Raw genomic sequence first — 13,660 nt, 5'->3', positions numbered from 1 at the left:
GAAGCCAGCATAAAACTAATCAGCTACGATAAATCCAGAAGAAAAGGATTTAGTTGCCGTCAGAATACAGTACATGAAAACATACGAAATATACCGAGTGTTTTCCAGATTCATTCCACGTAACTACTGCATTCAACAATCAGTCAAAATATACTTTATTTTCATTTTTTGGTATGTATTAACTGCTCAGCTCTCTGCTATCCTTTTTTACTTATAATTCAATAGTCAATTACTGACAAAACACTTTTTTTTTTTTTCAAAGAACATGCCCAAATTCAGTTATTTCCCCCACTTTTGTCACAATAAAGGCTTCTCTGAACAATAACTTAAAAAATCAATTTTTCCCTCTACTGTTTTGGTGCTCAGTGACTGGAATAATAACTTCTTGTTTTGATTATTGTAGTGAACAATTTCTGTACCTCTAGTTGTTACAAAGGCAAACATATACCTAACAAATGCAGTTTAATATCATTTCCTCAAAAGTCAGAAGCTCATCAGTCAGTTAGATGAATCCTCTGGGAACCATGAACATCTGTAAAAAATTAAATAAAGAAAATGGCAACCCCTTCAGTGGCTGTTGAAATATTTCAGTGTGGGCCAAAGGATTTATTTCATAGGCAGAAGAAGCAAAAGTATCTTATATCAACAAAATATTTGTGAGAAAAATTGGAAAAGATGGAAGAAAAGTAATTCCGAATAGCTCTTGGTTTGATTTCGAAGAGAACTGTTGGCAACAAAAAGTCAAACATGAATAAAGACACAGAATCGTTCCTGCTTTACATTTTATTCATTGTCCAAATTCATATCAGTAGACTTGGAGAAATAAAAGGTATTTTTTTCCTTTTTAAACATTCTCTTAAACAAAAATATAACAACTATTTACAATCACTCGTAAAAAATACATAAAAAGCGTACGAGCAAAATCATGTTGTCTTTCTAAAAGACATAAGTTACAACAGCTATGAGAAGTGTGAGACGAAAGCAAAACTGTAAGCCACAGACCGAGTTAATACCTCTTTGTACAGATTGTGCAGCACACTCACCACATTTAAGCTTATTGTTGTGCATTTCTGCTGTAATGCCAAAAGATGTCTACATAAAACACATTCACATCTCTCTTATTGCATTCCAGGTAACATGGCAGGACACGAGGAGGAGGAGGGGGGGCGCTAAATTACAGTCAGCTTGATATCTTCATCAAGCTGGGGGAGAGGTGACGTTTAACCTCTCCTGTTTTTAAAAACACTGACATGTCGTGTCCGCAGTGCCCAGAGCTGCTCGCTGCCAGACCCTCCGTGAAAACATACCGACTGTACGCAGAGTCGGAGAAGAGGAGGAGTTAAAAAGAAGCAAACTAAAAAGAAAACAGAAAAATGTAGCTTCGTGTCTTGGAGTGCTTGTTGAGCTCACGTGAGGGATAAAACAAAAACTCTGTGTCGAGAATGAATTCCCAAAAACTGTTCAGCTCTCCATCTAACAGCTGATCGCCGCCTTATTTTCTACATCGTCGTGCAGAAGATTAATACTGATTTACTGTTTAGAATCTGAATGAATTCAGTTGTGCAAAAAAAAAAAGAAGAGAGGAATTGTCAGTTTCTGACTCCGTTTTAAAAAGGGAGAAAAGGGACGAGGGTGATGTCACAGTGAGGAGGAAGGTGTGTAGTTCAATAAAAAAAAGTTCACCAGAAAATACAAATTTCACTCATTATCTTCTCAGTCTCATGCTGATGGAAAGTCAGGTGACTTTTGTGGTCCGCAAAACATTTCTGGAGCTTCACAGCAAAAAACAGCGTTGCAGCGTTCTCCAAAACGGCTGAGGTAGGTGAGGACTTGATTTGGGGTTAGGGTGATGGGCACAAGAGACTTTTCCTGTAGGTCTAGGTGTGAAGCATGTGTCAAGAATTTCAGATATTTAGGTAAAAGTAAGTCCATGGGGCATTTTTGGGAGCGCTAGCCAGCTGAAACCAGAGGCGGACGGATCAACCATGAGGAGATCCAGGAGGGCACTTACACTTATCACCCACCACAGGCTGAAACCCATACAATACTTTTACATTTCCGCCATGTGTGAAGTATGTGCAAAGTTGTCATGAGTTTCAGCCTCTTAAAGCCCTCAGGAAAACAATTAAATTACCAGAAAAATAATATTAATAATAAAAACTCCTTTGTATGGTCCATTGTTGGATCCTATAAAAATGTAATAAATAAATAAAATGGCTCCATTCAGCTCTGCCAGTCGAAGTCTCTGGATCCAAATTTGAACTGAATGTTAATTATTTATACCCTTTCTTAAAGCCGAAATCTCTTTTCAAACCAATTCAAGATCTCGTGGTTTCAAAAACACTTGAATTATACAAAAAAGGCACAATTTATTTTGTCGTGTTTTTCCATTTTAAAAGCTTGTTCAGCTGTTGAGGAGAAGTTGTTTTGTTGTGAAGCTCCAGAAATGTTTTCATTGCCTGTTTAGGACTTTCAGTCGACATGAGGCGGAGAAGATAATGACTAAATTTTCCTTTTTGGGGGGAACTGTTCCTTTTAAGTCCTGCTGGGAGAAAGGACAGGAAGACATAACGTGGCACATTAGGGGCATCAAACATCTTCTTTCAATCATCCAGTCTGTGAATGAATGAACTATCCGTGTGCCACCTCCCTGCAGGCAGCAGCGATCAGAGCCGCGGACTAAGAGGGTTTTCTTTTTTCTTTTTTTTTTATCGACATTTTTTTCTGAGCCGTTCTTATGTGGTGTAAGCTCAGACGGCATCAGAATGGGATTATTGTTTTTTTCAAATGTCGATCCCAAACCTCGCTGATATAATTCCACAACACACACAATCGCACGCGCACACTCATATCCCAAAACACAGCAGCAATTATAACTAAAGACAGAGCAGAAATGGCACCAACAACAGAGTGTGAGGGGAGGAGGAAAAAAAAACAAAAAAACAAGTCAAGAACTAATTCCTTAAAAGACTCCTGCCCGCGGACAGTGACAGGGCGATCACAACCTCGGATTATTTCTTATAACAAAATATTCAAAAATAGCCTTTATAGAGGACTCTCTTCTCTCGTCTATACATTAATTTATGGCAAAGAAACAACAAAAATATATATGTATAAATTCATATATATGCCATGTATATATTAGCATCAATCATTTCAAGTCTTCGTGTGGCAAAAAACAATAAGAAGCGTCACAGAGCGCGAGACAGAAAAGCAGAAGAATTCCAGTTATATACCCCTGCTGCACTGCAGATAAACACAATTCAAAACTAGTTTCCAAAAAAAAAAAAAAACGGGACTCAGAATGTACAAATCCGCTTCGGTTTTCCATACAAATAAACACGTTTTCAAGCAAATCCTTTAAATATTCTACAAAATGTTCTATGAACGGGGAATGGAGATGCGAGCCGGAGCGTTACGTTACATCGTCTGCTGACTTGTTTTGTTGCTTGTTTTCTTTTCTTCTTTTTTTTTTTCTTTTTAAATAATCAGAAGCCGATGTGAGAGGTACACTGTGAGCACATAGTCAAAGTTTTTTACGCTGCATCTCATATTCCTGCTGCACTATAAACAAATTTACAAGGTCAAATGAACCTGCAGAATTATACTCCAACATCTCAGCTTGTAATTCAATAGACGACTAGTCTAATAAAACACTGTAAACAAAACGTGTAAGCGTCCGTGTAAACACTGTCCTTTGTCTTAATGCACACCAGCTAAGCTTTTTTCGGTGCGTGCGTGCGTGTATTTGCATGCACGTCGTGTGGCCACACAGTGCTAATTCATCGTTTTATTATAGCTGCTGCAACAGAATCACGGCGCGTGTTTGCACTCTACGGGAAGCAGCGAGGCATTTGTTCTTCAGCTCATTAAAAACGAGTTATAATACAGATTTTATAGAACATCCAGGAGGCAGCATGCCGCTAAAGTACCTCGCGTCGAGACTGAACGAGCAATAAGAGAGGTGGCTGGGGTGGCGGGGGGCGCGACACGGAGACAAAGAATTGCCTGAGAGGTGCTGTTTGTCCTTTTCTTCTTCCTTCTATAAAGCTCAATAAAGTCCAATAAGTGGTAAACACAACAACCTCTCTGTTACTTCAGGAGTTTAACTTCTCTTTTAGAAAGAGGAGTTAGAGGGGCTCTATGTGTCCGCTGGAAAACAGTCAAAAATGTGAGTGTTGGGATTCACAAAGTTGGTTTTGTTACTGTTTTTTTGTGTGCATTTGGCTTGTTTGTGTGGGAACTGATGTTATTCATGTAAATGTACATCATCGGTCCCTGGGCCCAGAAGGAAACCCTCTCATTTATCTACATTCATCTCCTTTTGAGCAAACAAAACAGAGAACAATCCCCCGCGAGCCAACGTTCCTCATAATACTACAAGTTCCCGTCCCTTTGTCTGCTCCTCCTCGCTGTTCTCACATAATAAAAACATCGCAAAGCTCAGAGATGCAAACGAAGAGAAGAATAAACAAAAACAAATCACTGTACGACACGTTCAAACTGCGAAAAACAAAGTTCAGACAAGAGAGCTTGGAGCGCTAAATGGAGGTACGTGGTGGTCTGTTTCCAAGGAGGCCGACATCTTCTCACGAGACACTGACAGTCACTCGTTCCTTCTGTTATTTGTGTCCGTCCGCTGCGATGTGACTCCATCACACCGCCTTCTTCTGCTCTGTTCAAGAGTTTTAAAAAGTATCTAAAATCTTTCTTCTTTGTTTTGTGAAAAAGAGATGATTTTACAAGAAGTCCCGGGAGGGTAGAGAGAGAGGTCGCATGACCCACTGCTCTCGTCCGCAGGTGCATCGTGGTCCGTGGTGATGTCACACAGGGTCGTGGGTGGGAGGGGGCGCTTTGAAGGAGAATGTGCTCTTATACGTGATGACTGCAGGCTGGCTAGATCAGTCCAAAGCCTTATCAACACAACGTGGTCCATGTGTGAGAACATGTGTGTGTGTGTGTGTATGCATGAAGGTGTGTGACGTCTCCGTCTCTACACCGCCGACACTTGTTCATCTGGAACAAAGGAGAGAGGACAGTGTGAGGACAGTGTTTTGTTCACAATTTCAATTTCAGATTTCTTAATGTTTCTAATACCACACAGAATGGGAAGTAATACCATCATATCAACCAAAAGCCAGAGAGGGCAGGAAAAATTGATCATTCCATCACATGATATAACACGATATAACAATAATTCCTTACAATATAATTAATAAAATTTAAAAGGCATGTACCATTGAACTTATAATGCCCAAAGCATCTATTGCACCAAGAGAAAATGCATCAAAATAGAAATAGAGATAACACCTTCTAAGAGATGTTCTTTTAAATTTCTCAAACCTTTTCTTGTCTCTTTTTAAGACCTTAATATAACATATGAGATATGGTGGAATAATACTAACTGTGTTGTTTAAATCAAAAGTTGACATTGACATGTTCAAAGCAATTTCCAATTCCAAAAAAAAAGGAAGTAAATCAGCGTAAATCACCTAAATCATCAACAGAATGTGAAGAAACGACAGTTCTGAGATTATCTCAAAGATTGTACTGTACTGTACTGTGTTGCAGAGATATATCTACTGGAGTTAGCATGCTAACCAGCTAAGCCTGAAAACACTCCCCTGGTAGTCCTTAGCTGCATGGCTAACTGAGCTAACAGTATCTACAGTCAAGGATGTATAACCAGAATACAGTTAGTGGCAGTTTCTAGTTACTTTGGTGATATGCTGGCCCTGTTTTGTTTTGCTGTCGCTTTCTGCTGTGAGAAATATGACCGCTGTAACTGACAGTTAGCTGGAATCTCCTGGGACATACCATCCTCACTGTCAGCCAGCTGTGCTGGGAGGCAGATGCTGGGTGGTCTGGAGTGGCCCTGCGTGGAGCCAGCCGTCCGGGCCTCCGGGTGGTGGAGGTGATGGTTAGCAGCCAGCCTCCGCGCCTCGGCCAGACCACCCGCCGCTCCGGGGCTCTGCAGGAGTTTGCTCCTCTGCAGGGCCACGCTGTAGTCTGGAGGTCTGAGGTGAGGAGGCCTCGGGGGGAGACCTCCTGGGGCACCTACTACTCCATCTGTGAGGCCCAAATCCCCCAGAGCCAGACCTTGGTAGCCTGGAGGGGTGGGAGGAGGAGCACGGTAACGCTCATCCTTGGCGGGGGAAGTGATACAGTACACTGGATGGAGGTGGACATCAAAAGAAAGGAGGGATGGAGGGGGTGAGGGATGAGGAGTGGAGGGAGGTGTGTGGGGAGTGTGCAGGGAGGGGAGAAACAAAAAGAAAGTAATGGAAAAATTAAATAAATGTGGTGTTTCACAAACTCAATAAACATCCATACATGCACTGAAAAACGAGGTGAAACTTAAAGGAAAAAATATCAACCAATGAGATGGATGGCTGCAAAACATACAGGCAGAACTAGAGCTACTGAAGACCAACGACTACTCTCATCATAGAATAAGTCTGATATTGAGCAGATTAATCGATCAATCGTTTGGTTATGAAAATAGTGCCCATCAGAATTCCTCTTGAGAGGAGGGTGACGACTTCAGATAGCTTGTTTTGTTCGACTAACAGTCCAAAACCTAAAGATTCTTGAGAAACTGGAAGCAAAGAATGATCGACTTTACGATTGATCGATTATCAGAATGTTTGTCAGTTCATTTTCTGTTGATCTACGAATAGCTTAATAGACTAACTGTGTCAGCAGTGGCCATAACGCCATCTTTGTTATCCTCATGATACTAACATGTTTACCCTGAAACTACAGCGGAGGATCCCAAAGACAAATCTACACTCTGGCTGATGAGGATGTTTTCGTTAACTCCTGTTGTATGGAGAGCCAACAGCGACAAAAATGAGATCCGTTTGGAATCTTGGCCAAAGATTGAAAAGAAGCCAGAGTGCAGCATTTGCCAGCTGTAAACTAGCCCATGAAAGAAAGCTGCAGTAATTCACCTAAAACAGACTAAACTTAATTTACTGTGGGAAGGGAAAGGCTATTTCCTACTGTAACAACCACACAACCCTCGCGACAGAGCTGACCACTGTCACACTGTGTTCACTAGGGAATCAAACTCCTGACCCCTCACCTATCAGGCCCTTCTCTGTGCTTGACGTCACCGTTTTGTAGACGGGGTCTGTGCTTTGCCCTCCTTCCTCGTTGGTTGGTGAGGAGGGGTTCTCCGAGGTGTTTCGCCGCTTTATCGTCCCGTAATTCCCCTCGTAGGTGTCCGAAAGCGAGCTGGACGACGCCCAGCTCTGCCGAGACTGAGTGGACAGATCCGAGCTGGAGTTTCTGGAGTGCTGCTTGGCAGCAACGGCGTCCTCGTTCGCCCACGCCTGAGTGGCAGCCTCGACCTCCGCTATCGCCCCGGCCAGCTGCGTGTGCTTGAAGCCGCCCAGGTTCGTGTGCGGGAGGGAGAGCGGATGCCCGTGGATGCCGTGGTCCCAGGGCCGGCAGGAGGAGATGGGGAGGCTCTGGAAGGAGTCGTGGGAGTTGGAGGAGCAAGAGGTCCAGCTGCCCCGGCCGCTGTCGGCCACAGAGTCCAGGGAGGTGTGGTCCGGGGTCAGCTCCTCTGTTGAGGTGGAGGAGGTGAAGGTGGAGGCTCGCGTTACGTATCCTCGAGCTGACGACGAGGAATTACTGTAGAGTGAGATACAAAAATCTTAATAGGTTAATATGTATATTGTCCCCTATGAATAAACAAAAAACAAAGAGTGAGTTTGCATCTGGAGTTTGGTGGGCTTTTCGTCAGTGATGATAAATTAGTCGGGCACCCTTCTCAAAATCTCACCACCAAAAGTAATATACGGTATATAAGGGAGATAACTGTCAAATATCCAAATCTTACATTGTCATTATGTTCATCATCATGTAGTAGAACACAAGAACAACTTCCGTATAACACCAGAAATCCACAAGTCAAAGAATGAACCATCTATATGCATATTTTTAACACAAATCCCCCACACTATCTGAAGACTGAGATAATATAATGCTTTATAGATTTCCTGAGAATAATTCTCACTCAACCCAATTACCCAGATCATTCACCAACTGGCCAAATGTTTGTGGTCTAGTTGCCATGTAAAGATAAGTAACGTATATTATCTCTATACATGCAGCTATAATAAATATACCAGCAGCAAGATGAGTTTTGTTTATTCATGTTTCATTCGAGCCGAACTGCCCTCCGATGGCACCAGTCACACATTCAGATGTGCAGAGATTTTTGGGGAATTCAGAGCTGCATTCCCCCCAAAAAATAACACAGAGTCACTAGACGTGGATGTAAACATGGAACTAAGTAACATCTGAAAGATGTCATAACTCAAATATGATCAAAAGCCAGGGTAAGATTACCAACCAGCATACTAATACTCAATAAGAAAGGCTTGATGAGAAGTAGAGGGGCCGTACATGAAAAGAGAGAGGGACGATGAAAAGTTTGCAGCACAACAGAGGAGAAAACTCTTGAGTGTTGGTGAAGGTGGGGGTAAGTCGTACTGAAAGGAAGCGACCGAAAGGGCAAAGGAGGGAGGTTCAGTAACTATAAAAAGCTGCTGGCTGAAGGACATGTGGGTCAGAGAGTCACAACATCTAAAGCGAAGACAAATGTGAACAGGATAAAGTTCAGTGTTACACAGGTGATCTGTGTTGCCTCGGCACAATCCTCAACTTCCAACTAAAAAGTCAACAAAGAACCTTTTTCACATTTTCTTGTAGTTTCACCTGTGAAATACGATTACCGTGATTGCTCAGCCATTAAGGTTTATATTTAAAGTTATGCCTCGTCTGTTCGCAAAAATCCCCCAAACAAACATCTGACAGCGTTTCCTGCATGACAGATCACTTCGTCTGGCTTTTTAAAAATAAAACTATAAAAAGTGTTTTCTTCCTCAGCTGCTTTTCAGCTTGATTCACTGTCGAGGTTTTACTAGACAAACAAGCCGCTCAATGAAACCGAGACGGATTTCATAAAAACAGGTCGGCGTTATAAGACGAGGTGATATAATATCAGACAAAGCAGACAGATTATTGCGTCCTGTGATATTTTATAGGCTCCACTTTGTGAGACAGAGTGGCCTGATGATGCAGGGACTATAAACAAAGAGCAGACAATAAAAAAGGTGTGATGTTTACTCGGGCAGATTAAAAAGCCGCCTGCGTGAAAACAGATATGTTGTTAATGGTGAGGAGGAGGAGAGAGGAGGAAAGAGGAGGGCAGTAAATGTGGGATGCTTATAAAAATCTGCTGTGTTTTACGACTTCCTGTTCTCCGAGATTTAACGAGGAAAGGACATAATTGGAGTCCAGCTGGGGGGAAATGGAAGAGCGACTCAAGCTGGTGGACCGTGTTCGTGTCGTGACTTTTTACTGGTGTCGGCCATGACGAAGGTCTCTGATAGACGTAGTTTTTTCATGTATTGATTAACTTATTTTGCTTACATAACACGTCTTCTTACAGACTAGTGGAAAGAAAAACATACAAAATACACATGTAGGTAATCCTTTAAGTTCAGACTTCTGCTCTGGAAAGTTAAGTAAATTAGCGCAACTGTGTTAAGATGGCCTGATGTGCATAATAACTAAAGAAAACTTGCCAAACATGAAGGGGAGTTTCACTGTAACATCTATTTGTATAAATATTTACCCTTTTCACTTTCCTTGAAAGGTGGGATGAGCGATTGTTGAGTGTCATTTCCAAGTCATCAGTATTTGCTTACCCTACATTTAAAGCGAAACTCTCGCCAAAAAGCTACCGAGGCTTTATTTGGGATTGAATATGAGTCAAACCTTCGTGTGAAAGCATAATTAGGACGAAAGAGGCACATTTAAGATTTACTGTAGTTTCGGTTTTGGGTACGCTAATTTTGAACGGGAGAGCTAGGGGCACAACACGCTAGCATCAAAATCGCTATTTTTAGAACACTAAGAAGGCTCGACACAACATGAAACTTTGCTTGAGAACATTGTTTGTGTACAGAGAGTTTATGAAAAAGAAGGTTTTTGAACTACTCACGTTAGCTGCTGCATCTCCTGCGCGTCGCCGTCATGGCAGGCAAAAAGTATCGATCCCCGAGTGCGACCTGACAGGCAGGAGAGTAATGATGAACCGCTCCTCAAGCGTGCCTGTCAGGTCGCACTCAGGGATCGACACTTTTTGTCTGGCATGACGGCGACGCGCAGGAGATGCAGCAGCTAACGTGAGTAGTTCAAAAACCTTCTTTTTCATAAACTCTCTGTACACAAACAATGTTCTCAATTCTCTTGTTCATGAGTAGAGACCCTAGCGAACGTGCCCAAAACCGAAACTACGGTAAATCTTAAAGGTGCCTCTTTCGTCGTAATTATGCTTTTACACGAAGGTTTGACTCATATTCAATCCCAAATAAAGCCTCGGTTGCTTTTTGGCGAGGGTTTCGCTTTAAGTGTGTGTGTGCGAGTAGCTGGAATCATGGCTAGCATGTGCTCTCATACCATTTGTTGGGAGGTAGGGGTATGATATGAGCTAATAAGGACCCTGTTTAAAAGATGTAAATAAATCTCCATCTTGAGTGAGTCATGTAGCTCCAGTGTCAGCCAAAATGTATTTCTCTTGGGGGGAGGTTGGGTGCTTTGATTTAATTTTGCCGGGCTGGTCAGTGATTTCCGAAGCGCATATCTCTATATCATGCTCTCCTTTCAGCCTACAAGGATTATCTCAACCAGAAAGATCACAAAAACTGAGCTGAAGTTCATTTACCTTGTGCTGGGCTGGTTGTAATCGGCGTTCGAGTGTGCATGTGTTGCCGCTGTGCTCTCAGCAACCGCAACAGGTGTTGTGGTAGTAGTTGTAGCAGCGCTAGCAGCAGTATTAGTGCAGGTCCTGGTGCTGCTGTTACACCTGTCCTCAAGCCCGGGAGCCGGCACAGAGTCGACTGAGCAGATGCTGGAGCGGGAGGAGATCTCGCTGTGACTTGAGTCCGACAGGTTGTCTGCTTTACCGGCTGGAAGAAGGGTGTAACCTGGACAGAGGACAGCAGAGAGCAGTGATGAGGATATTCACATTTGGAGTCAAAGTAAAATACTTGATTTGAATAATGAAGGAAAAGCAAAAAGGAAGAGGGATGAAAGGTGAAAGGGTTGGAGCCAAGTTTAGTTGAGAATATGAGGAGACGATCTGTCGGAGGTTTCTGTCCCTTTTTTAATAGCAATGACATAAAAATAATACTGTCAATCCAGACAGAATCCATAACACTCATCACAGTCCTCATGTCAGGTGTAGTACCTACCATCAATGCTTACACAGTACAGCAAATAGTTTCAGCAACTGTGAGGCTGTGAAGTTGTTACCACTTCTAAAATGTGAACAGAGGCTCTGAATTGTGTCAAAATGACAGAGTTTAAACTTCATAAACAAAATTTGATGAACCTAATGATTTCTGACTGAACATGGCAACAGAACACAGCACGCCACAGAACCTGCACTTGCCAACAGAAAAAAGGATCTCATGAAATTGTCTTTGAAAATCGAATCTCAGAAGAAGAATGTTTCATAGTGACCAATTTTTAGAGTTAAAGAGTCAAGTTAGAAGTGCTTTCTGCTGTTTTCTGCGACGTTGCAACACTGAGGGATTCACAGCATTATTCCCAAGAGGAAAGAAATGCTGGGAAGACCGCAGAGAACAAACTGAAATGATCTTCTATTTGTCGTCGCTGCAGCAAACAGGATCCATTTCTTCACAGTGAAGACTTCCTCTCACATCACCTTTCTGTGACCCCTGGTGCATACAAGACTCTTTTCTCTCAATAACACTTGATTTTCGTGCCTCCAAAATGAAATGTAGCGACATCTCTCTAACATGCTATTCAAAATGTAATCATTAACAGCTCAATTTTTCCCCAATTTGCTGTTTTTACTCAGCAAAAGAATGGATGACTCAGTTCTCTCTCTCTGTCAGACTGTCTTTCTCCTGGTGTGTCTGTCCCTGCACAGCCAGAGGAAGGGGTTGGGGCTGACCGACCTCCTGGCTCTCTGCTCTGCCTGTCCTTGTCTCTCATCCTGAGGTGAGGAGGGCTCAACCTCCGTTGTTCCCTCCCCACTGATCAGATGTGCTTTGACTGCCATCGGCCTTTCACTGGACTGACTCCTTTCCCTCAGTATCCTGAACGGTGACATCAGCCTCGTCCTGATGGGGGACTCTTGGGGTTTGGGGCTCATTAGCAGGGGCTGGGAGAGGGGGGATAAACCCATGGGTCCCAACCCTGGTATACCGGGAGGAAACCCAGTGGGATTTACCCCATGTGAGCCTGTCCTCCCTGCTCTCACCCTCTGTAGCATTAGCCCTGAATCTCCCTGTGCACCGTGGTTGCTCTGCTGCCTGGATCTCCCTCTCCTCTCAACTGCTCCTGTCTCCTCCCGCATCATCTCCTCTATCTCCTGTCTTTCCTCCGCCATCCGATTCTCTCTCTCCCTGCTTCTCTCTCGGCTGTTCTGCCTGGTCATCAGTAGAATCCTCTTGTGGAGGAGGGCCCCACCTATGCCGTAGCTGCGCAGGCTGATGGTGCCGGCCTTTGTGCTGGCGTCGCTGGTCAGCGACGACGAAGATCCCGACAGGTTCATCTGGCTGGAGTTCTGGGACTTGGCCACGCCTCCCACTGAAAAGAGGGAAGGAGAGCCAGAGATCAAGATAAGGGCATTTTCATTCAACTAGTAAACGGAGGATGAAGATTTAAGGGTAACTCCAACAATGGGACGTATGAGATATTTTGCAGAAGTTTACAAGGAAGGAAAAAGTGTGGCAGATTGACTTCACCCCTGACTGACTGTTTGTTATCTTAGCCTTCTCTTCTAGTGTGACTTTTCTTTGGACAAAAGCTTGAAGGGTTAAAAGCATTTTCTGTTTCTGTAGCACACCTTTGCGCGGGGAGCCCTGCGGCGACACCGTGGGGCTGGAGTGAAGGGAGGAGATGGTGGAGACGGTGTCATCAGATGGTCTCTTGGCATTCCAGTCCTCTGATGAGCTCACTGGAGGCTTCTTTACCACCTGGGGAGAGTTGGAGTCTGGAGGAGGGAGGGAAAAAAAAGGTTCACAGAAAGGTAAATTATCCTGGGAGTCCGTTTAACACCTGCAGCAATGCAAAACAGCGAAATGTACATTTTCTTCCACCGGTGAACAGAAGGACAGAGATGATTAGGTGATTAAAATTAAATTCTGAATACCATAAACTATAAAGAAATTCAGTATAACTCCACACAAATGAGTCCAACGGTGACACTCAGATGTACTTACTGGATGTGCCAATGTCCTTGGCAGTGCTCTTCTTTCGGAGAGGGTTCAGCGGGACCTGGACCTGAAGGACTTGTGACACCCTATTTTGCGTTTTCCCCGAGGGCAGGGCCGACCGCAGAGACACCGGAGACATGTCCGACTTGGTGGATCGCCTCTCGCTCAAGTTCTTCGACACTACAACCACAGGAGGGAGAAGAAGACGAAAGATATATAAAGAAAAACTACATTACTTCAAAAACTTCTACCATTTAGCAAAAGTTCGGTTCAGTTACTCAGTGTGAGGTATGATAGTAGCTTGCAAACACTTGTCTCAGAGGGATTCATAGTTTTATATATTACAAATATTACTGTGATACACTAAAGGACAGTTTCATCAGATGTATACC

The 13,660-nt window shown here is 43.3% G+C and overlaps 1 protein-coding gene across 9 annotated transcripts in view; it reads right to left on the bottom strand.

Moving 5' to 3' along the window:
* Positions 1-768: 768 nt before the first annotated feature.
* The window catches only part of rapgef6 (Rap guanine nucleotide exchange factor (GEF) 6), a 161,602-nt gene continuing 148,710 nt past the window's right edge, over positions 769-13,660 (bottom strand). For 8 of the 9 annotated variants that reach the window (XM_030438059.1, XM_030438062.1, XM_030438061.1 and 5 more), the window contains 7 exons: positions 13,275-13,448; positions 12,899-13,045; positions 12,520-12,639; positions 10,745-11,006; positions 7,088-7,641; positions 5,818-6,171; positions 769-5,016 (listed from right to left, as the gene is read on the bottom strand). In XM_030438059.1, coding sequence (XP_030293919.1) covers positions 4,994-5,016; positions 5,818-6,171; positions 7,088-7,641; positions 10,745-11,006; positions 12,520-12,639; positions 12,899-13,045; positions 13,275-13,448 — 1,634 coding nt within the window. In that variant the 3' untranslated portion in view covers positions 769-4,993. The remainder of the gene's footprint in view (positions 5,017-5,817; positions 6,172-7,087; positions 7,642-10,744; positions 11,007-12,519; positions 12,640-12,898; positions 13,046-13,274; positions 13,449-13,660) is intronic. The other variant, XM_030438065.1, reaches the window with a different exon arrangement.

The sequence above is a fragment of the Sparus aurata genome, chromosome 13 (assembly GCF_900880675.1).
Source record: "Sparus aurata chromosome 13, fSpaAur1.1, whole genome shotgun sequence".
NCBI lineage: Eukaryota > Metazoa > Chordata > Actinopteri > Spariformes > Sparidae > Sparus > Sparus aurata.
This window is presented reverse-complemented; position numbering and strand designations above follow the sequence as displayed.